The following is a 25,149-nucleotide window of genomic DNA, read 5'->3' as shown; positions in this document are numbered from 1 at the left end:
TACTTTACTCAGCAGTCACGAAATTAACCCTACACAAGAACTGAGGCGCCCAATTATTATATAATCAAGACTGTTAAATAATGAATATTTGATGTGATTACGTAATTTATTGAGATTTGCAAATCCAGTAACTTTATTCCAATCACAATGTCACAATGCATCTTCACCCTCTTGAATTACCGCCATATCCAAGACTTCCACGTTGGCGCGTCCCTTACTCTCATTCCGCAAAAGGTCGCCCAACTCGCGATATTTACCAGGTTCAATAAACGCAACGCAGTCCCATTCGGGGGACCATGATTCGTCTTCAATTAGATCTAGTAATTCTAAAATCGACTCTTTATACTTTTTGCCTTCCTTTTTATCTGCCGTGATTCGGACGCGCATTCGTGCCCTAGCAATGGGAATGATCTGCTTGGCAATAAGTTTTTTGATCGCATCCAAAGCCTGAGCTTTAGCGTTTTTATTTGCGACGGTGTTGACTCCAAGTTCGGATAATGCCTTTTCAATGATCGTAGTAGGGTATGGTCGTTTCGTAGATGGGTTGACACATTTCGAGGCAACGATGTCTATGACGGTTGCATGCGTCTGCTGCAATTTAGCTTGCCGTTCTTTCTCGCCAACTTGCAATTCTCCTTTTTTAAGAATCTCAAGAATGATTTTATCCATGTCAGTCGTACCAAAGCTAGCTTTAAGATCTTCGTTCGGCGCAACCTGCCCTTTCGAGACGTTTAAAAAGACATTTGGAATCTGAAGAACTTCGTCTAAATCTGTCTCCCTAATTTTATTATATTAGATAAAAATATTTAGCCAGTGATTCGAATGACATACACTCCTGATCGCCAGTCCTGTACTTTATTCTGATAACATGCTAATTCAAATCGTTTTTTCCCTATCTGATCAGCACTGTTCAGCTAATCCGAAAATTCAAGACTACCTTTTCGCATGCGCACCATCGATACATTCGTTAGTTTGATTTGATTCGAAGGCTGATTGATAGGCATTTTGATACTTTCAAATTATTAATACTGAAATTATACTACTACTAGTTACGTCAATATGGCATTTTACATTGAAACCACTTCATTATTGGGAGAATGAAGTGTTGGGAGTTTCTAATCATTCATGTCATCGATTCAATCTAAACACATCATAAATATCCAAAACAAATTTCCTAACTAAAGCATTATACCATTTAACACCTTGTCCATCCACTCAAAAATATGCCCCTCCTTTTTACTCGGATTATCAATCACCAGCGCACGAAAGCTCTCACTAAACGGAGTCGAAGTTCCTTCTCTGGCCGATGGTTCGGCGAGTGTATCTGCAGGAGTACTCGAAATACTGGTTACTCTTCGAGAACGTCTTGACTTGGATGTCAGATTATTTTTGATCAAGAATAACAGATCGCTGAGATACGCCAACACATCGCTGTCAACATGGTAGACCGACGAAGACGAGGATTTTGTCAACGGCGTGAAACTTAAATTCAGAAACTGTTCCTCCACGTATGATGCCTGATTTTGTTTTGTACGAGCAGTAGAACTGCTAATCTGGAATGATTCGATTTCAGGGTCGGTAAGAATCGGAGCAAGACCGAATTCAGGTGTGATTAATGCTAGCTGAACAGGATACGTACTGTCGAACCCAACATCTGTTTTCGATAGGACCTGGTGTCCACGATAAGTCTGCTTGCGTGCGAGATACCTTGCAATCTCCGCAATAACAGTTTTTAAGTGCCCGCTCACTAGAGTGTTCAATTCCTGCCCTGTCAAAACTTGAAATCCGTAAATCGATCCGTTAACTCCAGTCCCGACAATAACTTCATCGTTTAAATCTGCTTCTTGCCCGCCATCATCCTCTTGCTGAAAATACACCGGCTTGAATCTGCCCAATCCTAATCTAGATATAGACGTCGACAATTTACATCGGAATTGGAGCTCCAAATTCGCGAAATGCCGGCGCCCATCGTGAGCAACTAGTCCAAACACAGATCGATCTTTATCACTACCTACGACAAAGTCGGGCAAAATCTGCATGTGGTGGAACATATTTCTAGAAACAGAATCACTTTCTAAAAAAACCAAAGATCTGTTCTCAAATCCAATAAGAACTACCGAATTTTTCTGTGTAGATGCAAATATCCTATTCTCTGATGTCGTAATACTTAGAACAGGACTGGGCAATGTGATTTCTAACGGAACGGTATCGAAAGCCATCATCTCGGTATTCAGCGATTTCATGTAAAGTTTATATCCAGAAGAATATAGTATAGAGCTTTATTGTCAGTATAATTACCGTTAATAACCCCAAAAAACTTACTAATGGAACGGAGCTACAGCCAGTACAGCATCTGGAGCAGTCCAGACAAATTGCTTTCTCACCTCGATACTAGTTTGAATATCGTAATCCGGTTCTGATGACCTGTATTCGATTCTTTGTAGTTTTAATATGCGAACTTTTCCACGCTCTGATTTCGGCGCGTTAGATCCTGGTGGCCGCGAGGTCCCTGTCCCAACCACCAAATAATTGAATTTGACTGATCGAATAGTCAGCTGCCAATCAAAAATACCAAACAAATCCTCATTTGAACCAAACAGCGCTGTACTAGCTGTACTTTCAAGCTGGCATTGTCGAGTTGGATCTACAAAGACAAGTTTCTCTGTCGGATCATGTTTGGTGACTGCAAGAATTTTCAAGGTAGGCAAATACAGCATCCGCTTTGGCGATCCCGAAATAAAGCAAGAATTAACACACTCTGTCGCACTGCTGTCAATTTCAATAATTGTAAACTGGTTATTTAATAAACAAGCAAACATAGAGAAACTAGGACCCAGAAACAGTGGACGCAGGCCAGTAACGGGACCCGTCGAAGCGTTAGAAAAAATCACAGGATTTGTAGACAACCGATTACTTTCCAGCTGTTCATTCGTATTCACCAACCAGACACTGTCCGAGGTTACATAAACCAGTCCTGGATTACCAGCATACTCCAGCTTCAGTGGTAATCTACCAAACCGGGTCCGGGTTTGGATTTGAAATTGATTTTGAGAAGTCGGCATCCATAATGCTGTTAGTAAAACCCCGTTTCGCAATCCAATCAACACAGTTGTATAGTGTCCTGATATATTTGACCAATCTGAAATTATATAGATCGACTCTGGAACGCTAAAATCAGACTCAAATGAAAGATTTGCTAATAGCTGGAATTCAGTGACTCCAAGTTGATAGTCTAGTCGGAAAGAGTACAACGCTGGCTCATAAGATCCCAGTAGACAGATATAGGAATCTCCCATAGATACGAGGTAGATCAGACTCAGGGGAAAGTTGACTTCGAATTCATTGCCAAGCGGGCGAATGAAAGGATTCGTAGGATCAGCCGATAATTGAAATGATATTATCCAGTATGTGCTGTCGGTAAACACACCAACGACAGCAATCGAGCAATTGGCATCTATTTCGGCAACAATACGGTCGGTGATAGGTGAGCTCCCGACATTTGGAATTTCCAATGTAGCTACTGCTGGTGCACCCTCTGATATATCAGCTATAATTATTTTCGAATTAGTAATTTGAATAATCAATCCAGAAGGAGCAACACGGGCGACAATGGTTTCCTCAGACAAAACTAGCGGACAGGCCGAGTCTGGAATCTCATTAAATACGGAAAAATCTGCGTCCATCTCAAAAAGTTGTGATTTCCACGGCATAGTTGTCAAAAGATAATACCGCTCGGCGAATAATAAATGAGCAAGGACAAAAATATTCAACGTTCCGTCAAGTCGCGGTCCTTGAGCAGTCACGGACGCATCAATACCATATCTAACTCTGGCAATCGAGCCATTCTCTTTATACCCGGAAGCTATGAACAATTGGTCGTTACTTTTATCTTGAGACTTTATGACTTGACAATCAAATACAGGCGCCCAGTTGCGGAATGAATACAGTTGTTGAATTCGACAACCTTGGTTGTAGAACTGGCGATCAAAAGAATAGAATCCACCGTCAGTAAGATTGCCGCCAACAAAAAAGAGGTCATCCTTCTCGATGACAGCAAAACCAGGACCTATGTCGGAAGAGGTTTTAGCAAATAGTGCCAACTTGATTATATTTGAAGAAGTGATAGCAGCTGCATAAATACTTCCATCATCAAAAGCAATATAAACATAATCTAAGACAGCCAAACCCGCAAAACATGGTAGCTTTGAGATCAAAGAAATTGATAGATCATCAGGATATGAATAAGCAGTGGGTAAAATTTTAGATGCCAAACCTGAATTTTATTAGTATGAACTTGAAAGTAGATTTTTATGCAAGAACTTACCGGAATAAGGAAAGGCACAGATTGAATAGCTCTGAGTAGTAATTAAGTCATGAAGTTTAAACCAGTAAAGTTTTTCGTCCTAAATATTAGTCTTTGTCACATATATTGGATAAGCAATTACCGTAACAAATAATATGCCAGATTCATAACGCATAGGAATCATCAAGATCGGAACTTTAATTTCTACTCCTTAGAATATATAATGGTATACTATTCAGTCAACTCACCAAGAGGAAGTGCAATATTGTAACAAGCAAAAACCTGTCGCAAAGGTCTTGATGGTAGATAGTCATATATTGCTAGCCTGGATGTGTTGTGTTCGTCAACATAGAAGATAGCAAATGAAGAGCGATCTGAGTCCCGCAAATGTAGATATTTTGCATGCAGAAGAACACCGGATACAGAAAATTGAAACGAACTGGTGACAAATCTGCGAGTCAGGGGCTGATACGATGAAAGAGCAACAATTTTAAATAGGTTTTGATGGGATGCAATCAACACAGAATAGCCTTTTGGATCGACCGATAGCTCGCTACCAAACTCCTTCAGCTTTGCAGCTATATCCTCATCAGGAGTATATGTATCCCAACTTGACCGAGTCTGAGTTTCCGAATCTAATGGGGGATCTAGTGAAGGTAAAAGTGTAGAGTCTCGTTCGTACGATTTTGGTTCATAGTATATAGTTCCAAAGACATCTCTGAGTTTGATATTCTTTACAACGATCAGTTCGTCGTCGTCTGCACAAGTAACAAATATTAGATGCTGATCGACGGATATCAACACAAGGGTATGTGGGCTCAATCTGGACATGTTTGCGCGGTACTGGTATGTTGAGCTGAGCGGGTTTCGGGAATCTTCACCAGACGACGAGATGAGTGTGCTCAGAGCTGCGGGATCCAACGAAACAGAACTCGACGCAGCCATGTGGTCAACAACATCTTCGGCATCATCCTGATATGCAAAAGGGTCGACAGCATAAGGAATGACCGAGGCAGATTTAACTCGACCGAACGAAGGCACTCTGGCGGCAAGGTCTAAATAATGCTCTCGAGAACCGATGAGATTGATGTCAGTCTGTCGGATATGGAATACTTCAACGGAGGCTTCCTTGACAATGGCAATAGCTGGTGCATTTCCAGACAGTCTAAACGGCAAGATTGCCCGAATAACAGGCGATTTAGCTAGAGTTTTTGAGACTATTGCGCATGGAACTGAGGACAGCGTCGGAGCAATCTGGATTGAAGATGTCTGATGATCCGGCTCTTCTGATATGTCAGCCATTCTGACAGTTTAGAGCATTTGAATATGACTGAACATTAAAAAAATGGCAGATGTAAAAGGTATAAACCGTATAGAACAATTTAATTTTTGCAGAGTGATAAAGTAATATAATGTAAAGTGACAAACTCGTTTGTAACTCGAACAAGGCAGATAGATAATGGACTGGATTGGGAGGGATGTTCATCCCAACTATTCTCCTAACACTATCGACTTGCTATCTATTCTCCTACAAAGATAGGATAACAGGAAAATTATTGCATATAATAATACCGCTCGAAATAATGGAATTACAAAATGATAAGCTAATATTGAGTCCAACAAGTAACGATGGCGACCACGACGGCTCGAGATCAGCGTCCACAGAGAGCGATATTCTCCAGAAACGCGTCGAAATAAAGAAAAAACTAAAATCAAAGAGAGCAATAGCCAAGCCTGGATCAGGGAACTCGACACCCACTTTGATTGAGTTAAACGGCCGAAAAGGTCCAATAAAAGATGATTACCAGATTCCGCTCGGTACGCCTATGCCACCTTTCAAACCCGGAGATCTGGAAGCTATTCCTCGGCCACCGATGTTTTTGCATACCACTACTCATGCACATGTCTATTGTCCGGGATCAAAGAAAGAAGTCGAGCTTTATTTGACAGATGATCATCCATTTAATCGTCGTGGATACAGATATATTCCCTGTGAAGCCTCAGAAGAGTTTGATTCGCTCAAATATCGGCCTACTGAGGTTCCTCCGTTCGGCCCTCGAGTCAGTTTCGAAGATATGAGTCCGCTTGTCATGGTAGACCGCGACACGGCCACGATTGTTTCGACAGAGAAGGGCTATAGAACGGCACGAGCCAATGTCGGTGTTCGAGAAGGTAAATGGTTTTGGGAATGCCGGATTCTTCGTGCGAATTCGATAGACGCTGGGCAGCAAGAAGCGGGAAATGTCCGCGTAGGCTGGACAAGGAGAGAAGCCTCTTTGGAAACCCCCGTGGGGTTTGATGCATATGGGTACGGCATTCGCGACGTCACTGGACAGAAAATGTACATCTCACGTGGATCCGACTTCATGAAGGAGCCATTCAAAACTGGAGACGTCATTGGATTGTATATTTCTCTGCCTCCCGTAACCGTTCAGCTAGAGCAGGCTACGAGTCCGAGTACGAAGATCCGGCCGAAGAAGATACAGAAGCGGGCGACAGCCGTATCGAACGTTGTTCGTGACAGATTTCCGATTAGATACAAGGGCCAGATGTACTTCGAGCAATACGAGCGAGTTCCAATCAAGCGATTTCAAGATATGCTGAATCAGACGTCGAATGACGATATCATTGCACGAGAGAAGACTCTCAGAGAGGAAGGTCTGGCCAACTCAAGCATACGGATTTATAAAAATGGGAAATATGTCGGCACCCCGTTCGAGTCTTTATTACCGTTTCTACCACCAAACAGCGTTCCATTGTCGACCTACGATGTGCGGACCACCGACGATGGCAATCTCGGGTATTATCCGTCTATCAGTGTATATCGAGGAGCCTCGGCGCAGTTTAATTTTGGACCCGATTTCGACTATTTTCCGGCCGACCTGAGACATGAAGCGCAATCGTCGGATCCTAGCAAAGCAGTTCGTGGAATGTATGAAAGATATGACGAGCAGATTGCCGAAGATATAGTTTGGGATGTGGTAGATGAAGTGACTTTGCAGCAATGAATAGAATCAAAGTGACAAGAATCATTTAAGGCTTATTCCAACGCGTTCTGTATATATTAGTTTTGAATAAAAACACCGACACCCATTAACGGACCAATTGCCAAACTGTATCGGAGTCAATGGTCTTGACTCTGATCTCAAAGTCAAGCGGAAACAATGTCGAGTTCGCCATGCTAACTACATTGTCGATGATCTCCGTAGACACTTGCTCTGGCAAAAGGATGCCTGCCTCGCCTTCGCCTCCGACTTCTAGATAATGTTAGAGCGATCCGGATCTTGAAGAACGCGTGTGCGATATTCTACCTACTTGACGCGGTCAAGATTTCGGAAAGAGCTTCGCGCATTTGCTGCAAATTGAGCGTCCGATTTGCTATGAACGCCTGAATCAGCACTTTATCGACATTTCCCGTACTCGGACTCGCATCCGACATGGTGTTCTATCTCTGCACATTCGCTCCGTGAATGAGTTCATCAAACACCAAAGATCTGTCTGTCTGTCTGCCAGCACCAGAACTCCCCGTTACGCGACTCACCACCTTCTCCGACTCGAGTCACATGATACTACTTTGTCACATGACTTCACGTGACGAGATCTCAAACACGCAGGAGCCAACGCTCGAAGTTTAATCTGGCTCGGCTAAATTATCAGAGATTGGGGTTCAAAGCGGGTTCAAACACGAGCTTCGACTAACACGAACACCCAAAACTCTGCTAAGCTTGGATGAGTTAGTGTCATCATGTGGTTAACGTAAACAAAAGTGCAGGAGAACCAAGTGTCATGGAGAAGAAGAGCGGAAGAATGTCGAGTCGACACGAATCTGTACCGGGCGCTCCCGAAATGGTGTGATTTCCGATAGACCTGCGAACCAAAAGAAGAAAAGAGAATGAAATTAAGTGACACAAAGTAGATTTGCCTGACAGCCGAAATGAGACGACAACAGAGATCCTAGGCGGGAGATACAAGGAAGTTAATATCTGCCACGTTAATGCGACCTCCATTCTGCCACGGCCGAAAATACTGAAATAATAGCACATTAATACTAGCTTTTGACTGTGATTAACGCACTAAACTTACTGGCCATCGATGTGGTGGGCGTTGTCTGCCAACAAGATGGGTAGAGTAGAGTTAAAATGAAGAGCACAACAGCGAACAGAGCGCGACGAGAACTGCTGCTGGATTGACAATCTTCGGGGGCAAATCCGCGAGGGGCTCCTTGTGCTCCTTGTTGCTGGTGTGGGAGTAGAGAAAGCATCTGCAGTAGACTAAGCGGAATGAAATCAGGCGATCTGTGTCAGGCGATCGGCTCTCGTTCGTCCCTGAGCTTGCAGATGCTGGTTTCGACCGATCAATGTTGATCGTTCGTCTGGTTTGCATGTTGCATGTTGCATGTTGTATCTTGTATATTGCAGCTTGCAGCTCTATGATTACTTACTATCTGATTGTTATATAAATGTTATATGATAGTTAATTGTTATATGATAATTCTCTATGATTGTCGTATACGGTACGACTAGTTTTCATTACCGCTCAGTGATGCACAAATTTTACTTTACCCTTCAAAGTCCAGGTCTTTTCCAACCCCCCCCTCCTCCCTCCTCCCATGCCGGTTTCACCTGCTCTATTTTAACTGCAGCTTCCAAGCAGATTGTCCGTTTGGACTCCAATTAAAACTGTAATTTGTAAGCTGGATCAGCGCCTACCTGACACCAAACTCATGCGCTCCTTTCAGAAAAGTCTCCGCCAATGCATGCATATAAATACAGTACTGTATGACTCTAGTATCGCCACTACAGTAAATAGGTCTATTTTTGCCAGTCTCGCCTGAAAGCGAGTAATCTATCGAAACATGTGTACTGTCTAATACCAAGGATTAGCCATTACATATCAGCCTTTCCGGTGTTTTCCCATAACCGCTATTCTCCGGGAAATTCAGAAATTTGTCGGGGCAGCCGCTCGGCCTGGTGGAGGTTCCGATGAGACCATGTATGCGGATGCTATATTTTTGGTTTGAAGTTGAAGCAAGCGTGAATTCGACTGATCGGGATCCTCCATGCGCACTTCTGCTGTAAAGATAGTAACCCACTGTGGATCCAAGTCAAACAAGTCTCACGTCCCGCCATCTTCAAGTTCGCCGCGCGCCCGTCGAATCAAAACCTTCCAGCGATATCGTACCGTCTGCGCGTCCCGTTTGTTAAGAATATGTGCGTACTCGTGGAAGTCCTGTCGCGGAAGTGTTCTCAGAACCATGTCAATCTGTAGTCGTCTTCGGTCAGTAATCAGGATCCACAACGAAGATCTTCCAGCTTCTTACCAGTCGACGGTCCTCGTCCAAGGTCCATGTAGTGTTCGGAGCCTTTTTCCGTTTGGCTCGTCCAATACCCATGTTGATCCCGCTTCGAAGAAACTCGGATCCTGCTTCGGGATCCGTGTCGCTAATGGCAGGGCGACTAGCATCAGGGTGTGCAGGCCCGACAGTGCTTGCTGCGGTTAGTGCTGCGGGGGTCGGTGAAGGGGCTGCGCCGTAGACAGACATGTTGTTTGATGAGGTGTGCCGGTAGAGGTCAGGTCGAGGTGAGTAGACATTTGAGTAGTCGCTTGCATAGTCGTTCGACTGGTCGCTCCCGACTTTGCTGTCCAGCGACTGCGACGAGTGCAGCGACTGGGTGATCCGGGATGATGAAGGGGGGACCGAAGGTGGCCCACAATATTGCGGGGGTGGAGCATATTGTTGAGCGTAATGTTGAGCGGGTAGAGACTGTTGCGCAGAAAGAGATTGCTGCGCAGACAGGTACTGCTGGGATTCTGGAGAGTGAAATTCCATAGAATTGTCAGGGGACACGTAAAACTGAGCGTTCTGCTGCTGTGTGTGCTGCTGTGTGTGCTGTTGGACATGCCGCTGGACATGTTGCTGGACATTCTGCTGGACATTCTGCTGTGGCCATGACACTTGCTGATATGGAGGATATTGAACAGCAGTTGAAGGAATTGGCGTCGCAGTCGCAGCTGTAGTCGCAACCGTAGTCGCAGTCATATTAGCACTTGCCGGAGCAGGAGCAAGAACCGGCTGCGCAGAATACCCCGAGTAATCTGTGTATGCCGACGGAACAGGATGCACAGCGCCGGGAACAGCAGCAGCGGACTGAGAAGAAACAGGCCGAGCGCCATTGTCGTCGTCTTCGTCGTCGTCTTCGTGCTGCGGTCCATTGTTGCTGCTGTCTTCGCGTTGAGATGCAGCGGTATTGAGGATCCGCTGGAGATTCATGGAAAAACGATATCCAAGGCAACCACAAAATCTATGGGGTGCCTGGTGGTACCGTCCATTTGTTTTGGGACCGCGACAAAAGGCGATCCGGAGGAGATCCAAACAGTTATATTATCGCCCAAAAATACAGAGACAGGACTGCTGGACGACGGGACGGGACGGGCAAGACAAGCAAGACAGACAAGACAGACAGAACAGACAGATACTGAAGCAGGGCAGACAGTACTGGACAGAACTGGCCGGGCCAGGTAAAAGACAAAGAAAATCAAGCCTGCGCTGTGGTCGCCGCCCAGTTTATATGAATGAATCTAAGGCTGGCAATTCGGCCTGTGGGGCCCTGTCTGTCTTCTTTGGTATCTGATTGTCCGGTTCGGTGTGTTCTGCTCTCCACAGCATCTGCTCAACACTTTTTCTGGCTCAGTCTCAGTCGCTGGCGGTGGACATTACAAGCCTCCGCTCCGAGGCAAGACAGTAGTAGTAACAAACAAGATAGGGCACGCCAGGGAACGACAGGGAACGACAGGACAGACAGACAGACAGACAGACCTCTCTGCAGAGTCGAATGACGTCCGAACAGATGAAGGTTTACAGCTCGCTGGCGACCTGTTTTTCTCTTTTCTTCTTTTCCCGCTCATCAACGTGGGATGTGGTAAAATGGTATATTTAGTGGAGTATGGTATGGCATGGTCTGGTATCGCGCAGCGCAGTGCGCGGTCATTTTTGGCACTATACATTACCAAGAAGAAAATAGAGAGACAGCCACCACGGGCGGCAGGTGCACTACAGTTGGTCAAACAGTGAGCATGAGCTACCCAGGCTGCTAACTGGATCCAGCCCACCCGGAGAGAGCTGGTATGTACGTTGCAGCGGTCATCGTATTCAGTGGCCCGGGTGGCAGGTACCTTCTAGGTGGTTCTCCCATTACAGCCAGAACAGCGAGATGTCGAGTGTCGAGCAGACGAAGCGCTAGTACGCTAGCTACTTTAAGCCCGAGACTGTCGCGGAGGGGCGTGGCCGAGAACGCGTGCAGAACAAAGCGTTGGAGGGGTTATCTCCTGCGTCGTGCATTATTATCTCTTGATTACCATTTCTGACCGCATTTTATTCTTTTGTTGGAAATAAACAGGAGCCAGAGACGGCCGCAGTCAGTCTTGGGGGTGCTTATAGTGCTGCAAAAGTATTGGTGCGGTCAATTTTAGCTTTCATTTTTTCGCGGCAGATTCAGACTACACGGGTTCGGTTGGTGTCTAAGTTGCGTCGAATGCCTGTGGTCTGTATGGCTGGCTGTCTTGGATTTTTTTTTTTCGTGTTTTCAAGTTTCCGTGTTTTTTTTTTTGGATTTGTATATCTTGTGTTGTATCTAGGGATGGAGGAGAGAATCTGGAGCAAGAGCATAAATAGAATATAGCTCAAGCCATTCGGTCCCTCAGTTCTTGCTGGATCCAATAACGTAGAAGATCGCGAGAGTTTAAGACAAATCTAGTAGGTTTTTTTTGTACCATACATACACTATTTATCTTTCGTCGCAATCCGTCCCGTAAACAGCTTGCATTCGTGTCATCTACTTTAAACCAAACCTATGCGCCAGCGATCAACCCATCCCCGTGCCTATTTCTTCCAGAATCCTCACGGCCATCCGTTTCATCCCCTTCGTCCTCAAACACATCTGCTAGTTGGATTTGGTCTGGCGTCTTGATTTTCGTCGCCAAATAGGCGGCCACTAGTGCCCCGAACCCACTCAGACGGAAAACCCATACTATAGAATGGTCCCCGGCATCACCGCGGCCCGGTTTGGCAAGTAGCTTAAATAGTATGCTCGACCCCAGCGAGCTTATTACCTATTAATTGTCAGTCGGTCGTCTTACGTTTCTCTCTCGCGCAATACATAGCTTTCACGCTCCAGGGAGAATCTTACCTGCGGTAATGACACGAACACGTTGTGCACGCCCATGATAATTCCGGCCTCATGCTCGTATTTCTCCAATATCTCTGGCCGGTGAAGCTGCGACTTTAGCCGAGAGATGTCTTCTGCGATCAGCGCAAACGGAGCCCATAAAGCATGTGCCCATGGAATGCCGAGCAGAGTGATCATCACAATTGCCTGCGCGCCCGTGCGGATGAAAAACGTAGAAAACATGGCTACTGCAAAAACGAGATGCGACAGCATCCATGATCTCGGCAGCGTAAGCCATCTGATTCGGAACCACGACGACTTAGAAGACGTTGGATCAGAATACGACGGAGCCACTATCAAAGGCAAAAAAATGTTGGCGAAAAAAGACATTATAGAGTACGCCAGGAGCGACCGGCTGGCGTATCTCGTTGCATCTTCCCATAACCTGTCAACTTCGTCGTCGGTCAGCGCAGGGAGCGATTGTTCTTGTCGCGCAGAAATCACTTCTTGGTAGTATATTTCGCCAACATAAGTGGTGGTATAAAACAACCTAAAAATATCAGAGTCTACAAGTCTTGGATGCAACTTGGCTTGAGCCAACAGTCACTCACATTGGAAAATATCCTGTCCTGTTAGCTATTGCAATACTATTTCTATACGGATCCGTAATACTCACCAATCCAAGCGAAAAACTCAGTGTTACAAATCAACCGCACCTGAGGACTTAGTCGAGACACGCCGTGCACTGTTTTCTTGAAGAATTCTGCTGGACTATAGCTCATTTCCGCATGTGTCTGCATATACACGTCTTGGTTCGGGTCGCGCTCTTGAATGTAGAAACAAGCTAGACCGACGCATATTATTAACGATACACTGGCGATAAAACACAGCACCTGGAATTGCGTGTGGCCAAGAAAAGGAAGCAACTCTGGCAGATCCAACACGCCAAAAATAAACCCAATGATATTCCCTGCGCCAGTGAGAATAGCGGCAAGTGCATTTGCCACTTGTTGCTGATGCAATGGCACGTTGTCGACTATGAATGCTCTAGAACTTGCTTGGACTATATCCGTTAGCCCTGTCATCCTCTTCAGCTGTAGAACGTACCAACTCCGACACTAAAGTCCAGTACATAGACCATAATGACAGCTACAATCTGTGTAAAACTTATTACTGAATCTGTCATCCAACCAAACAAAAACTTTGTTAATTCTCTCGACCAACTGAGAACAAACAGACTAAAGATCGTGAACGCAGAGCCCATAACCATGAACGGCCGCCGGCGTCCGTACTTTGATTTGCTCGAGTCGCTCAGTAATCCAACAATCGGCTGAACTAATACTCCTGAAAGTGGTCCTGCGATCCAGACAAGACTCATGAGTGTTTTGGACATGCCGAGTGACAACAAGAAGGGCTATCTGATTAGCATAGTCACCTGGCCCTCGATAAAACTTACTGATCCATTGGAAAATTCGGTTGACCAACTAATCTGCAAGCCGCCAATTGCGAGCGTCAAAAGTAACAAGTAAATTCCAGATCGGGTGGGCATCTCATATCCCACTTGAGGTCTGTCCGGGTCGTTTCGTCGATCATACTCTGCTGGTTCTGGTGGTATATCGTTATCGTTATCAGTGATAGCTTGGTTACTGATTCCAGTAGAAGTAGTTGTCGCCAGAGTTTCAGATCGTAGAAGCGGATGATTATCTTCCACAGGATCCATTATTATAATGCTTTATACTGTTGTGGACTATACGGAAGAATTATATCAGAATTAGAACTGGTCACAATATAATGATCGAATAGGACTAATCACCGAGTTTGAAACATCCCAATTGTGGGTTTGCGGCCAATAAGGCTATCTATAGATAAAATTTCAACTTCACAATAGCAGATTATATTTATATTGGATTATATTATTGTATAGGCTATAATAGAATATTTCAATATTCAAGAAAGTGGACTAGATCTACTCATGCAGAAACCTTAAGTCTGTAATCGTCGACTCAGTTACTGGTTTGATCCGAACTGGTCCTTAAATTATGATTTCAGCTATAACGCAAAGTGCTATCCATTTTTTGAGTATGTCACAAGAACGGAGAATTTGAAATTTTAACCTAACGTCACAGTCAAACGACAGGATACAGATTTCGGGGGAAATCCGGACGGTTAGTGAGGTTATTTTTGCGACTTGAGCCGAAACTGATCATACATAATTCAGACGTCGAAAATGATCCTGCTGAAGAAGAACTCTACTCTTCATGGGCGTTGTTTATTTTAATCGTCCTCTTAATCGGATCGCTATGGACTAGTTATTATCTACAGACTCATAAAATCCGATCTGTCCATGAGACTGTGGTGTCGATCTTTGCTGGTGGGTCCTACTGATTTGTTGGTGGGATGTCTTATCATGAGTGAATTAACAGGTTTCAGGTATGCTGGTTGGTCTAATGATTCGTCATTCTGCGGGTCAATACATTCGAGAAGCGGTTTCTTTTAAATCGTCTTATTTTTTCAACATGTTGCTCCCTCCTATCATTTTGAACTGTGGATATGAATTGCATTTGGTAAGTTGAGAGGCATCTCCGTCTTCTTCCAGTCTAACAAATCAGAGGAGTTTTTCCCGCAATATCGGAACAATTTTAACATTCGCCTTTGCGGGAACTTTCATATCCGCTGTCGTTCTGGGCTGCATTCTCTACATCTGGGCTTTTCTAGGTCTAGAAGGCTTGAATATTCCGTTTATCACTGCGTTAAGTATAGGAGCAACGCTTTCAGCTACCGATCCTGTCACAATCTTGTCGATTTTCAATGCATACAAAGTTGATCCAAAACTGTACACAATTATTTTCGGCGAGAGCATTCTGAATGATGCAGTGTCGATCGTCATGTTTGAGACAACCCAAAAATTCCACGGCGAGTCGGCAGGTATTGGCAGTTTCTTCAATGGCATTGGCCTATTTTTAATGACTTTCACAATTTCGTTGCTTATCGGAGCTATCGTCGGCGTCTTGACCGCCATGATGCTACGTTACTCCAATATTAAAAGTATGCCGTCAATTGAGACGTGTCTGATATTATTGTTTGCGTATGCGACCTATTTCTTTTCCAACGGTGTGCACATGTCTGGAATTGTATCACTGTTATTTTGCGGAGTCACACTAAAACATTATGCTTTTTACAGCATGTCAAAGCAGACACAGATGGCGATCAAGTTGATGTTTGAGACGTTGGCGCATTTGTCAGAGAATTTCATTTTCATTTATCTTGGCCTATCGCTGTTTACCGAGGTGGAATTGGTGTATAAGCCCGTATTAATCATTGTGACGATGGTATGATATTGCACTTTCGAATATTTTGAAGCAGTTAGCACTAACATGAACCACAGTTTGGAATCTGCGTGGCCAGATGGGCGGCCGTTTTCCCGCTGTCGTATTTACTGAACTGGATCCAGCGCACTAAAGCCCGCGCAAAGGGATATACACATCCGGACCAAATCTCTCAGGAGTACCAGCTTATGCTGTTTTGGGCCGGACTTCGGGGAGCAGTTGGTGTCGCGCTGGCGGTGGGTATGGAAGCAGAGGATGTGGGGGCTCTACGAGCCACGATTCTTGTTGTCGTTGTCTTGACTGTTATTATTTTTGGCGGGACTACGGCGCGTATGCTTGAAATTTTAGGGATTGCTACGGGTGTGACAGCAGAAGAAGAGGACGACGATGCAGATCTGTTCGCGTCACTAGGAATCTCCTCACTGTGGACAGCGGATGGTGGCGGCCGGACTAGCGTTTCGCTCGCGAATATGAGGGAGTCTGGAAATCTTGCAGGTGACCATGATCGACAGGATGCAAATGTTTAGTCCTATATCAGAGCAGCTCAGCTTCCTCTCGTGGAACCTTGGAAGCTTGCAATACAGTAGTAGCATGCAATATAATGCCATAAAATATTTCAATTAGAACAAAATAAACATGCGCTATTTCTCATAGAGCCATTTATTAAGGGGTGTAAGGCGCCGAGAAGGGGCAAAAACAGCCGAGTTTAGTGCCTGGTTGGGAGCAATTACGACAGGAAAAAGGCGTTGGCCGCGTTGGTGCTGCAGCGACCAGCGCGACGACTTTCTTCGAGGAGCCAATAATATCGCAAATTGGTAGTGATTTTGATAGTTTCGTGTTGTTGGAGGACTTCGAAATAAACTTGCTTTCAGTTATAGAGATTTGTGTTAGCGGAAGATCAATTGCGTGCAAAAGAACGGTTGAGGGTTCAAAGCACTGTCGGGGGGCTTGAGATCAGGATAGACCATGTTCAACCAAATAGCGTCGTCGTTGAGTGAGTGATGGTGCTTGGTGTTCTTGACTTCCGTATTGACTTATGAGTAGTTGCTCGACAAAGTGAGGAAAATATCTTTGATACTCTTCCAGACGGTATGTTTTGACATTTTGCTGTTTGTCCCCAGATGACCTCTAACATGTGCAGACGAGATCAATGATCCTTCTCAGCAGGAATTATATTCTTCATGGACTCTGTTAATCCTGATCTTGCTTCTCATCGGATCACTATGGACGAGCTATTATCTCCAGGCGCGTAAAATACAGGCTGTCCATGAGACTGTCGTCGCCATCTTTGCCGGTGCAGTACTATCCATCCTTATCGATATCCAGAGTCATACTAATTATTCAAGGCATGATCATAGGATTAATCATCCGCACATTGCCTGGTCACTATATCCAGGACTCAGTCTCTTTTAGTTACACATACTTTTTCAACATGCTTCTTCCCCCGATCATTCTTAACTGCGGTTACGAGCTTAACCAGGCAAACTTTTTCCGAAACATCGGCACTGTCCTTACCTTCGCCTTTCTCGGCACCTTTATTTCTGCCGTCGTCTTGGGCTGTATTATTTATGTCTGGGCTTTTCTCGGTCTCGAAGGTCTGCAGATTCCTTTCGTTGCAGCGCTTGGGTTTGGAGCCACCCTCTCAGCAACCGATCCAGTGACTATTTTGTCCATTTTTAATACGTACAAAGTTGATCCAAAACTCTATACCATCATTTTCGGCGAGAGCATTTTGAACGATGCTGTTTGTATTGTCATGTTTGAGTATGTCTTTCCGCTCTGCTGGTGAATTTGATACTAACAGTTCCAGAACTACCCAGCGGTTCCATGGCGAGTCGGCGACGGTGTCTGATTTGTTTAAAGGAATTGGCATCTTTCTGGTAACCTTCACAGTGTCTCTATTTATTGGAGCTACGATTGGGGTCATGACCGCACTGATTCTTAAGCATTCGCAAGTTCGGACCTTCCCTCAAATTGAAACCTGCCTGATTCTGCTCTTTGCGTATGCTTCGTATTTTTTTTCAAATGGTTGCCATATGTCGGGCATTGTTTCGCTATTATTCTGTGGAATCACCTTAAAACATTATGCTTACTTCAATATGTCTCGGCAGACACAAATTGCGACACGGATTATCTTTGCCACTTTAGCCCAGCTGTCAGAGATTTTTATATTTATCTATTTGGGTCTGTCGTTATTCACAGATGTCGAATTGGTCTACAAACCACTACTGATCATTGTCACTGCATTTGGAATATGTGTGTCGCGATGGGCAGCCGTATTTCCCTTATCTCGGCTGCTCAACCATGTATTTAAAATTAACGCGCGCAGAATTGGAAGGCCTATTCCAGCAGCCATTCCATTGAAGTACCAAGTCATGCTGTTCTGGGCAGGGCTGCGAGGCGCGGTAGGTGTCGCTCTAGCTGCCGGCTTAGAAGGCGAGAGCGTCAACGCGTTACGGGCAACAGTGCTGGTAGTTGTTGTTTTAACGGTGATTGTATTTGGCGGTACGACCGCGCGGATGCTAGAGCTGCTAGGGATACAAACCGGAGTCGAGTCGGACGACATTAGCGATGACATCGATCTCGAAAGTAATCTTGCAAAGCAGCTTGCGGTTGCAAACAGTCAGGCAGCTGTAAGTTTAACTCGGTCACCGTCTGACAAGGCGCATCGATCTCCAGAAGCAAGTCCGATTACGCAATTCAGTACCGCTACTCTCCAAGTACCTGACAGACTGTCGTCAGACTCTAGAGGAAGCCGTTCCGATGGAATCTCGTCGCGTGGAACCACACCGCCGCCGTTGTTTTCAAGAACTACCTCGTCGGAACATAGCCAAATAAATTCTGGAATTTCTCCTTCGGGCATTATATCTGGTTTATTGGCCCGGTCCGCTGAAGACCATGCGAAATGGTTTCAAAAGTTTGATGATACGGTACGTCTTGTGTTCCTTCTAACTGGATGATTACTAATAGTGATTTCTAGATTGTTAAACCAGTTTTATTAGATTCCTTAGGTTCGGGGTCGGCGTCGGGGTCAGCCTCAGAAGGGGCTAATTAATTTATGTTTTGATAGTTAGATTTTGTTTTCACCAAGTTACCTGTTAGTCCATTACATCCGCAGCTAATATCGATTATGTAAGATAATGATTATCCTGTAATCTTTCTTTTTTTCATGCAGATTAATAGATCTATAATATATACAGAACTGTCTATACAAGTAAATATGAATATGATTTTTTGAATAACTGATTAAGCTGAATCAAGCCAGATTTGTTTTGGTTGAAGATGAGATTTATTGATTACACTACATAAACGCCCTAGACTCGTTTGTGTGATACTAGCCCACCTAACCGCTAAACTTTTGTATTTTATCATTTCTCCAAAATGTATATTGATAACAAAAAGAATTGGAATGCCCAATGGGATATTGAATGGAAAAGCAATTATTTGGATTTTTGGCCTGATACCCGATAACGTCTGCAGCGAACAGTGCATGAGGCCCGAACGATATTCACAGAATTCACAAAACTCACAAAACTTACAAAGCCTACAAAACCGACGAAAAGTGATGAAGCCGACGAAAAGTGACCAGCTTCCAACCTATCGAGCTATCACAGACCAATCTCATTACCGAATCAGGTCCATTGATGAACGTATTGGTTGACAAGTCGAAGATATTTAAACATCGGGAGCTCACGGGCAGCCTAATGGTGAATCATTGGGACCGTCTCTGCATCCATGGGATGTCCATGGAATGTTACCGTAGTGAGGTTTTGCGCGGGAAATTAACGATAGATGCACTAGTCTAGACATTACTGCGCGACCGGAGGTTTCTTATTTTTCAAATGAAATTGTCAAAGAGCGTGATCAAACCAACGATGGGATCGCAGCCATCTATGGGATCTGCCCTACTCCAGGGCTCTACCACTCTATTACTAACCAAATCCGGATCTACCACTCTAAGGCCCGCTAGAAATCAGCATATATCTACATTCATATATATGAAAAGAACTATCCGAATCCAAATTCTTTATCAATTTTATTATCATTACAACATCAGTTTGTCTTCAATTTACATGAGATCCGGTTGAGACAATTGAGGGGGTAAGGGCTCTAATATTTCCTAAATAGGATGTCAATGGATTCTCGGTAGACCAATGGCGGACAAGAAGCAAGACTAAATGGAACTGCACACAAGGCAAAAACCAAAAGTGAATCACAAAGCCAGAGAAGAATAAAGATTTGATACCATGGGTGGTAAACGGTGCACTTTGCCGTTAGAAAACTAATATGTCTTTGGCCAGGGAATGCTCTAAAGCTGAGATTTTGAGGGTCGATCGTCATTGAGCTTGACCTGCATTTATTCCCCCTCCCTCCCGCTCTTGGTTCGCTTTGACAATTAGAAAGCTGGAAAGGAGTCTCATTTCTGTGCGAGAACGTATTGGGCAGATATCTGATCAGACGTATATATCATGACAGGGTTGTCCGTGTAGAAGTAGTTGTTTGGGTCAATATTTTTTTACAAAGCAGCCAATATCCAAGATCATAATGATTTACGTCCCTCTATTTGTGACAGGCATTATATCTCTGTTTCTCAGCATAGCGCCGATTTTTTGGCACTGGAAGCAGAAAAACGTCGCGCCCTTATTTTTGATTTTTTGGGTAGTCTGGGGCGATCTAAGTATGATCTTGAACTCGATTCCATTTGGCGGTCCAGACATTACGAAATACTGGAATGGCCATGTATACTGTGATATTACTTCCCGAATGCATTTCATGGCTGGCCTCGGGATCATATCATCATTGACAGCAACTTCGCGGAGTCTTGCCCGGATCATGACTGGCTCATCAAGCCTAGTACCTTCACCGAGCTATACGAGGAAGGAATGGGTGATAAATATATTTTATTGCGTTTTCATACCTTTGTTTGGAGCAGCTCTTTACTACATCTACGAAGGAGGCCGGTACATCATTTACCAAAATTCAGGCTGCGTTCCTTACTTAGACGCTTCGTGGGTCTGCCTAATCTGTTATACGTTGTGGACCCCGATTCTGGTACTGATTTCTACCTACTACTCAGGTTGCACTGTGTATTTCTATTGGAAGCGGCAGCGCCGATTTCGTGAAATTCTACACTCAAACAACTCCGGTCTCACGCTGACTCGTCTTGCTCGACTGTTTATTTTTAGTCTTTCGATTGTTCTGGTAGCGTTGCCGCTATCGATATACGTACTAGTCAAAAACATCCAGAACGGGGTGAAGAGTTTCTCTTGGTCAGCAACACACGACCCAACTAACTGGTCGCAAATTATTGTTTTACCCAACGCTGGTCCGCGGTATGATTTTTTGTTTTATCCGTTGTGCGCATTATGTTTGTTTTTATTTTTTGGTCTTGGTTCGGATGCGAAAGTCATGTATCGGGACTTCTTCATTAGTATCGGCGCCTACAAGTACCTACCAAAATGGCATTTCAAGTCAACCCTAACAACCATCACTATGACATCGACCTCGAGTCGAACGGAGGGGTCAGAGAAATCCGGAATTTTTTCACTCAAATGGAAATCATTTTCTAGCAAAGATACGACAACAACAACAACAACAACAACAAGTACTACGACGGACTCTAGCACAATTTATGCGCCGTCGATCTTAGGACTAGGACAATTGGAGTCCTGGGGAGGAGGCGAAGGGGGTTACATTGCCGATAAATCGATGATTGGGCCAGCACCTGTGTCTGCGCACACGGTAGACTCAACTGAATCATCGAATCAAATGTATGAGGACGATTTGACCAAATCAGTGCGAGTAAAGTACGAGGTCCGAGTGAGCTGATTTAGGAGCTGTGAGTGTGACTGGAGACAAAGATTAATGAATCTGATTGCAAAATACCCATATACAAAAGAATATTTGAGATTGCTATTAGTATAACCTGTAATTTAATTTACATATACATTTTAACTATAAAGCAGATTGAATAGAGTGGTAGTAGTAAAGTGGTAATACACCATAACCTAAAATACAAAACAAGTAGTCACCGCCAGATCAAGCTCATTATGCCTGGGACTCGGCCTCTTCAGTGGTAGCCGCTGACTTGGAAGGGGACAAACGGGTTATGTTTCCTAAAAAAGTTAATAAAAATAGTAGCTCAGAAAAGTATTGGATGACCTGGCACCGCAGAGTACATACTATGAATCAAACTAAGGTTAGAACGACGTTCTCCATTAGCATCCGTAGAATACTGCATAGATGGAGTAGCCTCAACATAAACCATATCACTAATCAGTCAATAATACTCTCCTGATAAAAGATTGCCAGCATTATCACATACCCCTTCTTCAAATTCAGCAAGTACTCGGCGTTCTTATCAAATGAAACCACATTATACCACGATGTGTCCATGTTTCGGTTCAGCTTGACCGCAACCGCATATCGATAATAGCTGACGCCATTCGCACTCTCATTTTTCTCGATATCAAATCCAAGTCGACCGACAAGAGTCATTTTAGCAACATCGCGACTAATGGAAGACACAGAGAACCCGCGCGTCAAGACGCGTCGGCCTGTAATCTGGCGGGATGCAATTCTATTCATTATCAAATAACCAATTTATAAATCCTAATATAATTATTAATATTAGTATAACAATATAGCAATATAATATGAACGGTTATCAGTACAATAATCAGGTGAAGTAGTAACAAGATTGGATTCGACATTTCAAGATTCGATCAGATCAGAAGAATAATGGCACCTATGTTTACGCGTTTATGCACAAAAGTATTTATCACGTGTTGGCATGTGACATTACCCTGAGCCCACCTGAACAATTACTCAATCTAGGAATACCCCTACCCTTGAAATTTATTTTCATATCCATTATATCGTTTAATATAATTCATTAATACGTAAGTCGCGTTGAATATATTTCATATTCACCATTTATATTATATATAGAAGAGTAATAGAGTTATATAATTGGCACTGCAGCGTCGCATGAGATTTGTCTCGCAGTTCACTTGTCAGGTAAGCCAGATTCTTACGTTTATTGTTCCGTACTGATCGACATAGGACTATTTATCAGGTAATTCTCGATTAGAACGCCAGCACGACTTGATAAAGAAAATTATCTGACTCTAACTGCATAGATCACATTTGGAAAAACTCGCGGATTTTAATGCTCCGATTTGCCGCGTCCAGATATCGTGCAACTCGTTTGCCGACATACATTCGGCAACTGTCGACGAGCGGTCTTGCTGATGCAACGCTCTCCTTCAAGAACGGACCGAGCCATGCGGGAAAATCTTTTGGCGCTGATGTTGGATCTGCAGGCGAGGCTGTTTTCACGACCTCGTTAGTAGGTTATCCTGAGTCGATGACGGACCCCTCGTATCGAGGTCAAATCTGTACGTATTTCTTGGGGTGTAGTTTTGAGCGTCGAAGCAGGACTAATTATAGTAGTGGTGTTTACACAGCCTTTGATTGGAAATTACGGTGTTCCTTCGCAGGCGAGAGATGAATATAATCTTCTTCGGTATTTCGAGTCGGGGCGAATTCAATGCTCCGGCATCGTTGTCTCAGACCATGCGGCCCAATATTCGCATTGGACCGCAGTCGAATCGCTCGGGGAGTGGTGTAAGCGACATGGAGTCGCTGCAATTACAGGTATTGATACTCGAGCCATAGTCACATATCTACGCGAACAAGGATCAACTTTGGCCAAAATCTCTATGGGCAAAACGGAAGACGAGTCCGAGTACTATGATCCCGGAAAAGAGCACCTAGTCTCGGTGGTGTCTACTAAGGAACCTTACGTAGTGAATCCAGGCCAGGATATTAATATTGCTGTATTGGATTGTGGTGTCAAAGAGAACATCATTCGATGTCTGGTAAGTCGCGGAGCGACGGCGACCGTCTTCCCACACAATTTCCCGCTTCAAGACGTCGCCAGCCAGTTCGACGGGATCTTTCTTTCTAATGGACCCGGTGACCCTACTCATTGCTCTGAGACGATATACAATTTGCAGCAAACGCTAGACAGCTACGCAGGTCCCATATTCGGTATCTGTCTTGGACATCAGCTGCTTGCACTGGCCGTCGGCGCGCAGACAATGAAACTTAAGTATGGTAATCGAGCACACAATATTCCTACGCTCGACGTGACCACAGGTCATTGTCATATCACTTCACAAAACCATGGCTATGCAGTTGACACGACTACGTTGCCTGCAGACTTTGCAGAGTTTTTTATTAACTTGAATGACCATTCCAATGAGGGCATGTTCCACAAGTACCGTCCCATCTTTAGCACCCAGTTCCATCCGGAAGCAAAAGGCGGACCACTGGATTCATCTTTCCTGTTCGATAAGTTTTTGGAGAATATCAAAAAGTATAAACTCGAAACTGCTCCCGCTGGGGGAATTGCTGGGACCTCGTCTCCTTCAACTGCTGCTGCCACGGCAACAGCTTCGACTGCTGCATAATGAGTGTATTAATTTACTTTTGATTCGCTGATTTGATGATCTTTGTTATTTAATTTTTTCGTGTTCTTGTTCTTGTTATTGGTACGCAAAAGTATGTACAGGCGATTATTGTAGACTTAGGAATTAGATATTATGAATATGAATAGTAATTATTATTAATTGTTTAGATATTATTATTCGATATTACAGATTTAATAGCTCGAAACAGATGCAAAGGATCTGGTTTGGCAGCTACGCAGTCCGGAATAATGTTATTCTGAATTAGAAATTGCTCTGTTGTAGGTCCGATAGCAGCTACTCTAACTTTATCCCGAACAGACGAAAAATATTGAGCAATATCTTTTGAACCCGCTGGTGAGAAAAAGACAACCCATAATGTAGTTACTGGATCGTTTGGCAATAAATTTTCGATTGACTTGACCGAACCAGGGATTGTAGTCGACTTGTAGACTACGACTTCCTCACACTCGATTCCATATTGCCGCAATTTCGATGGAATGATCGCTCGGTGAGTTTCACCGGTGTAGAAGACACATTTCTGTGGTTTATCAGATGCTGATACAATCATGTCAGCGAGAATAGATCCGTTTCCTGCCGAGTTACCGCCGAGAATAATTTCGTATCCTTGGGATTCGAGGAGGGACGCAGTTGCGGGCCCAACGGTGTAGAGTGGAATTTGCTTAATCTTCGATATTGTTTTGTCTGGTTGTTAGTAATAGTTTTAGGATTTTTGAGTTCCTGTACCATTAATATGCTTGAATGCATCGGTAATAGCCTCCACGGCACGTTGCGAGGTGATGATCAGTGCATCCGGAGAATTGACCGCTACCTCAGATAAATGACGAATCAAAGCGTCTTGATCGACAAATGAATGGTTC

At 44.2% G+C, this 25,149-nt stretch overlaps 12 protein-coding genes across 12 annotated transcripts; 5 read left to right on the top strand and 7 right to left on the bottom strand.

The window, feature by feature from the left end:
- Window positions 1-87: 87 nt before the first annotated feature.
- On the bottom strand, window positions 88-1,039 carry V1516DRAFT_673737 (SBDS protein C-terminal domain-containing protein). The gene is made up of 3 exons (XM_066921960.1): window positions 938-1,039; window positions 832-892; window positions 88-778 (listed from the first exon to the last, which is right to left on the bottom strand). The coding sequence occupies exons 1-3, from the start codon at window positions 1,002-1,004 to the stop codon at window positions 151-153; spliced, it is 756 nt and encodes a 251-aa protein (XP_066778330.1). The 5' UTR covers window positions 1,005-1,039; the 3' UTR covers window positions 88-150.
- Window positions 1,040-1,178: 139 nt separating this feature from the next.
- On the bottom strand, window positions 1,179-2,717 carry V1516DRAFT_623095 (uncharacterized protein; the record flags this gene model as incomplete). The annotated part of the gene is made up of 2 exons (XM_066919611.1): window positions 1,179-2,277; window positions 2,323-2,717. 2 exons carry the CDS (start codon window positions 2,715-2,717, stop codon window positions 1,179-1,181), a joined length of 1,494 nt encoding a protein of 497 aa, XP_066778329.1.
- A 1,056-nt stretch (window positions 2,718-3,773) lies between these two features.
- Window positions 3,774-4,256, bottom strand: V1516DRAFT_616425 (mono-functional DNA-alkylating methyl methanesulfonate N-term-domain-containing protein; the record flags this gene model as incomplete). Its single annotated transcript, XM_066919345.1, has 1 exon — window positions 3,774-4,256. A coding segment is annotated over one exon (483 nt), but the record flags the coding sequence as incomplete, so codon positions are not given.
- A 737-nt stretch (window positions 4,257-4,993) lies between these two features.
- Window positions 4,994-5,533, bottom strand: V1516DRAFT_613495 (uncharacterized protein; the record flags this gene model as incomplete). Its single annotated transcript, XM_066919314.1, has 1 exon — window positions 4,994-5,533. A coding segment is annotated over one exon (540 nt), but the record flags the coding sequence as incomplete, so codon positions are not given.
- A 287-nt stretch (window positions 5,534-5,820) lies between these two features.
- On the top strand, window positions 5,821-7,455 carry V1516DRAFT_673732 (uncharacterized protein). Its single transcript, XM_066921959.1, has 2 exons — window positions 5,821-7,358; window positions 7,406-7,455. The coding sequence occupies exon 1, from the start codon at window positions 5,887-5,889 to the stop codon at window positions 7,309-7,311; it is 1,425 nt and encodes a 474-aa protein (XP_066778326.1). The 5' UTR covers window positions 5,821-5,886; the 3' UTR covers window positions 7,312-7,358; window positions 7,406-7,455.
- A 1,508-nt stretch (window positions 7,456-8,963) lies between these two features.
- On the bottom strand, window positions 8,964-11,001 carry V1516DRAFT_289211 (uncharacterized protein). Its single transcript, XM_066918862.1, has 2 exons — window positions 9,600-11,001; window positions 8,964-9,394 (listed from the first exon to the last, which is right to left on the bottom strand). The coding sequence occupies exons 1-2, from the start codon at window positions 10,572-10,574 to the stop codon at window positions 9,242-9,244; spliced, it is 1,128 nt and encodes a 375-aa protein (XP_066778325.1). The 5' UTR covers window positions 10,575-11,001; the 3' UTR covers window positions 8,964-9,241.
- Window positions 11,002-11,769: 768 nt separating this feature from the next.
- Window positions 11,770-14,261, bottom strand: V1516DRAFT_636501 (major facilitator superfamily domain-containing protein). The gene is made up of 6 exons (XM_066920031.1): window positions 13,925-14,261; window positions 13,576-13,882; window positions 13,145-13,531; window positions 13,080-13,092; window positions 12,490-13,018; window positions 11,770-12,412 (listed from the first exon to the last, which is right to left on the bottom strand). Exons 1-6 carry the CDS (start codon window positions 14,186-14,188, stop codon window positions 12,152-12,154), a joined length of 1,761 nt encoding a protein of 586 aa, XP_066778324.1. The 5' UTR covers window positions 14,189-14,261; the 3' UTR covers window positions 11,770-12,151.
- Window positions 14,262-14,354: 93 nt separating this feature from the next.
- V1516DRAFT_649930 (Sodium/hydrogen exchanger family-domain-containing protein) lies at window positions 14,355-16,422 on the top strand. Its single transcript, XM_066920237.1, has 6 exons — window positions 14,355-14,547; window positions 14,595-14,633; window positions 14,687-14,839; window positions 14,899-15,032; window positions 15,078-15,797; window positions 15,854-16,422. The coding sequence occupies exons 1-6, from the start codon at window positions 14,508-14,510 to the stop codon at window positions 16,319-16,321; spliced, it is 1,554 nt and encodes a 517-aa protein (XP_066778323.1). The 5' UTR covers window positions 14,355-14,507; the 3' UTR covers window positions 16,322-16,422.
- A 75-nt stretch (window positions 16,423-16,497) lies between these two features.
- Window positions 16,498-19,013, top strand: V1516DRAFT_673711 (Sodium/hydrogen exchanger family-domain-containing protein). Its single transcript, XM_066921958.1, has 5 exons — window positions 16,498-16,788; window positions 16,839-16,883; window positions 16,936-17,088; window positions 17,141-17,558; window positions 17,605-19,013. The coding sequence occupies exons 1-5, from the start codon at window positions 16,761-16,763 to the stop codon at window positions 18,752-18,754; spliced, it is 1,794 nt and encodes a 597-aa protein (XP_066778322.1). The 5' UTR covers window positions 16,498-16,760; the 3' UTR covers window positions 18,755-19,013.
- Window positions 19,014-20,372: 1,359 nt separating this feature from the next.
- On the top strand, window positions 20,373-21,233 carry V1516DRAFT_614146 (GPCR fungal pheromone mating factor; the record flags this gene model as incomplete). Its single annotated transcript, XM_066919326.1, has 1 exon — window positions 20,373-21,233. A coding segment is annotated over one exon (861 nt), but the record flags the coding sequence as incomplete, so codon positions are not given.
- A 449-nt stretch (window positions 21,234-21,682) lies between these two features.
- Window positions 21,683-22,493, bottom strand: V1516DRAFT_673707 (uncharacterized protein). The gene is made up of 3 exons (XM_066921957.1): window positions 22,120-22,493; window positions 21,978-22,066; window positions 21,683-21,910 (listed from the first exon to the last, which is right to left on the bottom strand). Exons 1-3 carry the CDS (start codon window positions 22,380-22,382, stop codon window positions 21,843-21,845), a joined length of 420 nt encoding a protein of 139 aa, XP_066778320.1. The 5' UTR covers window positions 22,383-22,493; the 3' UTR covers window positions 21,683-21,842.
- A 291-nt stretch (window positions 22,494-22,784) lies between these two features.
- Window positions 22,785-24,617, top strand: V1516DRAFT_695487 (class I glutamine amidotransferase-like protein; the record flags this gene model as incomplete). The annotated part of the gene is made up of 4 exons (XM_066923993.1): window positions 22,785-22,814; window positions 23,068-23,194; window positions 23,250-24,222; window positions 24,590-24,617. 4 exons carry the CDS (start codon window positions 22,785-22,787, stop codon window positions 24,615-24,617), a joined length of 1,158 nt encoding a protein of 385 aa, XP_066778319.1.
- Between the last annotated feature and the right edge of the window lie 532 nt (window positions 24,618-25,149).

The sequence above is a fragment of the Lipomyces oligophaga genome (genome assembly GCF_038497815.1).
Source record: "Lipomyces oligophaga strain CBS 7107 unplaced genomic scaffold V1516scaffold_3, whole genome shotgun sequence".
In the NCBI taxonomy this organism is placed as follows: domain Eukaryota; kingdom Fungi; phylum Ascomycota; class Lipomycetes; order Lipomycetales; family Lipomycetaceae; genus Lipomyces; species [Lipomyces] oligophaga.
The sequence above is the reverse complement of the archived record's forward strand: the minus strand, read 5'-3'. Positions and strand labels throughout refer to the sequence as shown.

What these genes read in the sequence shown, in the direction of transcription:
- V1516DRAFT_289211 (XM_066918862.1), bottom strand. Translation starts at nt 10,574, where the DNA reads ATGAATCTCCAGCGGATCCTCAATACCGCTGCATCTCAACGCGAAGAC. An exon ending in GAAGCTGGAAGATCTTCGTT is followed by an intron (nt 9,395 to 9,599) that starts GTGGATCCTGAT and finishes TTGGATCCACAG; the next exon opens with TGGGTTACTATCTTTACAGC.
- V1516DRAFT_636501 (XM_066920031.1), bottom strand. Translation starts at nt 14,188, where the DNA reads ATGGATCCTGTGGAAGATAATCATCCGCTTCTACGATCTGAAACTCTG. An exon ending in CCGAATTTTCCAATGGATCA is followed by an intron (nt 13,883 to 13,924) that starts GTAAGTTTTATC and finishes CTAATCAGATAG; the next exon opens with CCCTTCTTGTTGTCACTCGG. An exon ending in GGACTTTAGTGTCGGAGTTG is followed by an intron (nt 13,532 to 13,575) that starts GTACGTTCTACA and finishes TAACGGATATAG; the next exon opens with TCCAAGCAAGTTCTAGAGCA.
- V1516DRAFT_673711 (XM_066921958.1), top strand. Translation starts at nt 16,761, where the DNA reads ATGTTCAACCAAATAGCGTCGTCGTTGA. An exon ending in CTTTGATACTCTTCCAGACG is followed by an intron (nt 16,884 to 16,935) that starts GTATGTTTTGAC and finishes TAACATGTGCAG; the next exon opens with ACGAGATCAATGATCCTTCT. An exon ending in TGTCGTCGCCATCTTTGCCG is followed by an intron (nt 17,089 to 17,140) that starts GTGCAGTACTAT and finishes TAATTATTCAAG; the next exon opens with GCATGATCATAGGATTAATC.
- V1516DRAFT_673737 (XM_066921960.1), bottom strand. Translation starts at nt 1,004, where the DNA reads ATGCCTATCAATCAGCCTTCGAATCAAATCAAACTAACGAATGTATCG. An exon ending in GATGGTGCGCATGCGAAAAG is followed by an intron (nt 893 to 937) that starts GTAGTCTTGAAT and finishes CTGATCAGATAG; the next exon opens with GGAAAAAACGATTTGAATTA. An exon ending in CAGGACTGGCGATCAGGAGT is followed by an intron (nt 779 to 831) that starts GTATGTCATTCG and finishes TAATAAAATTAG; the next exon opens with GGAGACAGATTTAGACGAAG.
- V1516DRAFT_673707 (XM_066921957.1), bottom strand. Translation starts at nt 22,382, where the DNA reads ATGAATAGAATTGCATCCCGCCAGATTACAGGCCGACGCGTCTTGACG. An exon ending in TTGCTGAATTTGAAGAAGGG is followed by an intron (nt 22,067 to 22,119) that starts GTATGTGATAAT and finishes TTGACTGATTAG; the next exon opens with TGATATGGTTTATGTTGAGG. An exon ending in TAACCTTAGTTTGATTCATA is followed by an intron (nt 21,911 to 21,977) that starts GTATGTACTCTG and finishes TAACTTTTTTAG; the next exon opens with GAAACATAACCCGTTTGTCC.
- V1516DRAFT_673732 (XM_066921959.1), top strand. Translation starts at nt 5,887, where the DNA reads ATGGAATTACAAAATGATAAGCTAATATTGAGTCCAACAAGTAACGAT.
- V1516DRAFT_649930 (XM_066920237.1), top strand. Translation starts at nt 14,508, where the DNA reads ATGATTTCAGCTATAACGCAAAGTGCTATCCATTTTTTGA. An exon ending in AAGTGCTATCCATTTTTTGA is followed by an intron (nt 14,548 to 14,594) that starts GTATGTCACAAG and finishes CTAACGTCACAG; the next exon opens with TCAAACGACAGGATACAGAT. An exon ending in TATTAATCATTGTGACGATG is followed by an intron (nt 15,798 to 15,853) that starts GTATGATATTGC and finishes CATGAACCACAG; the next exon opens with TTTGGAATCTGCGTGGCCAG.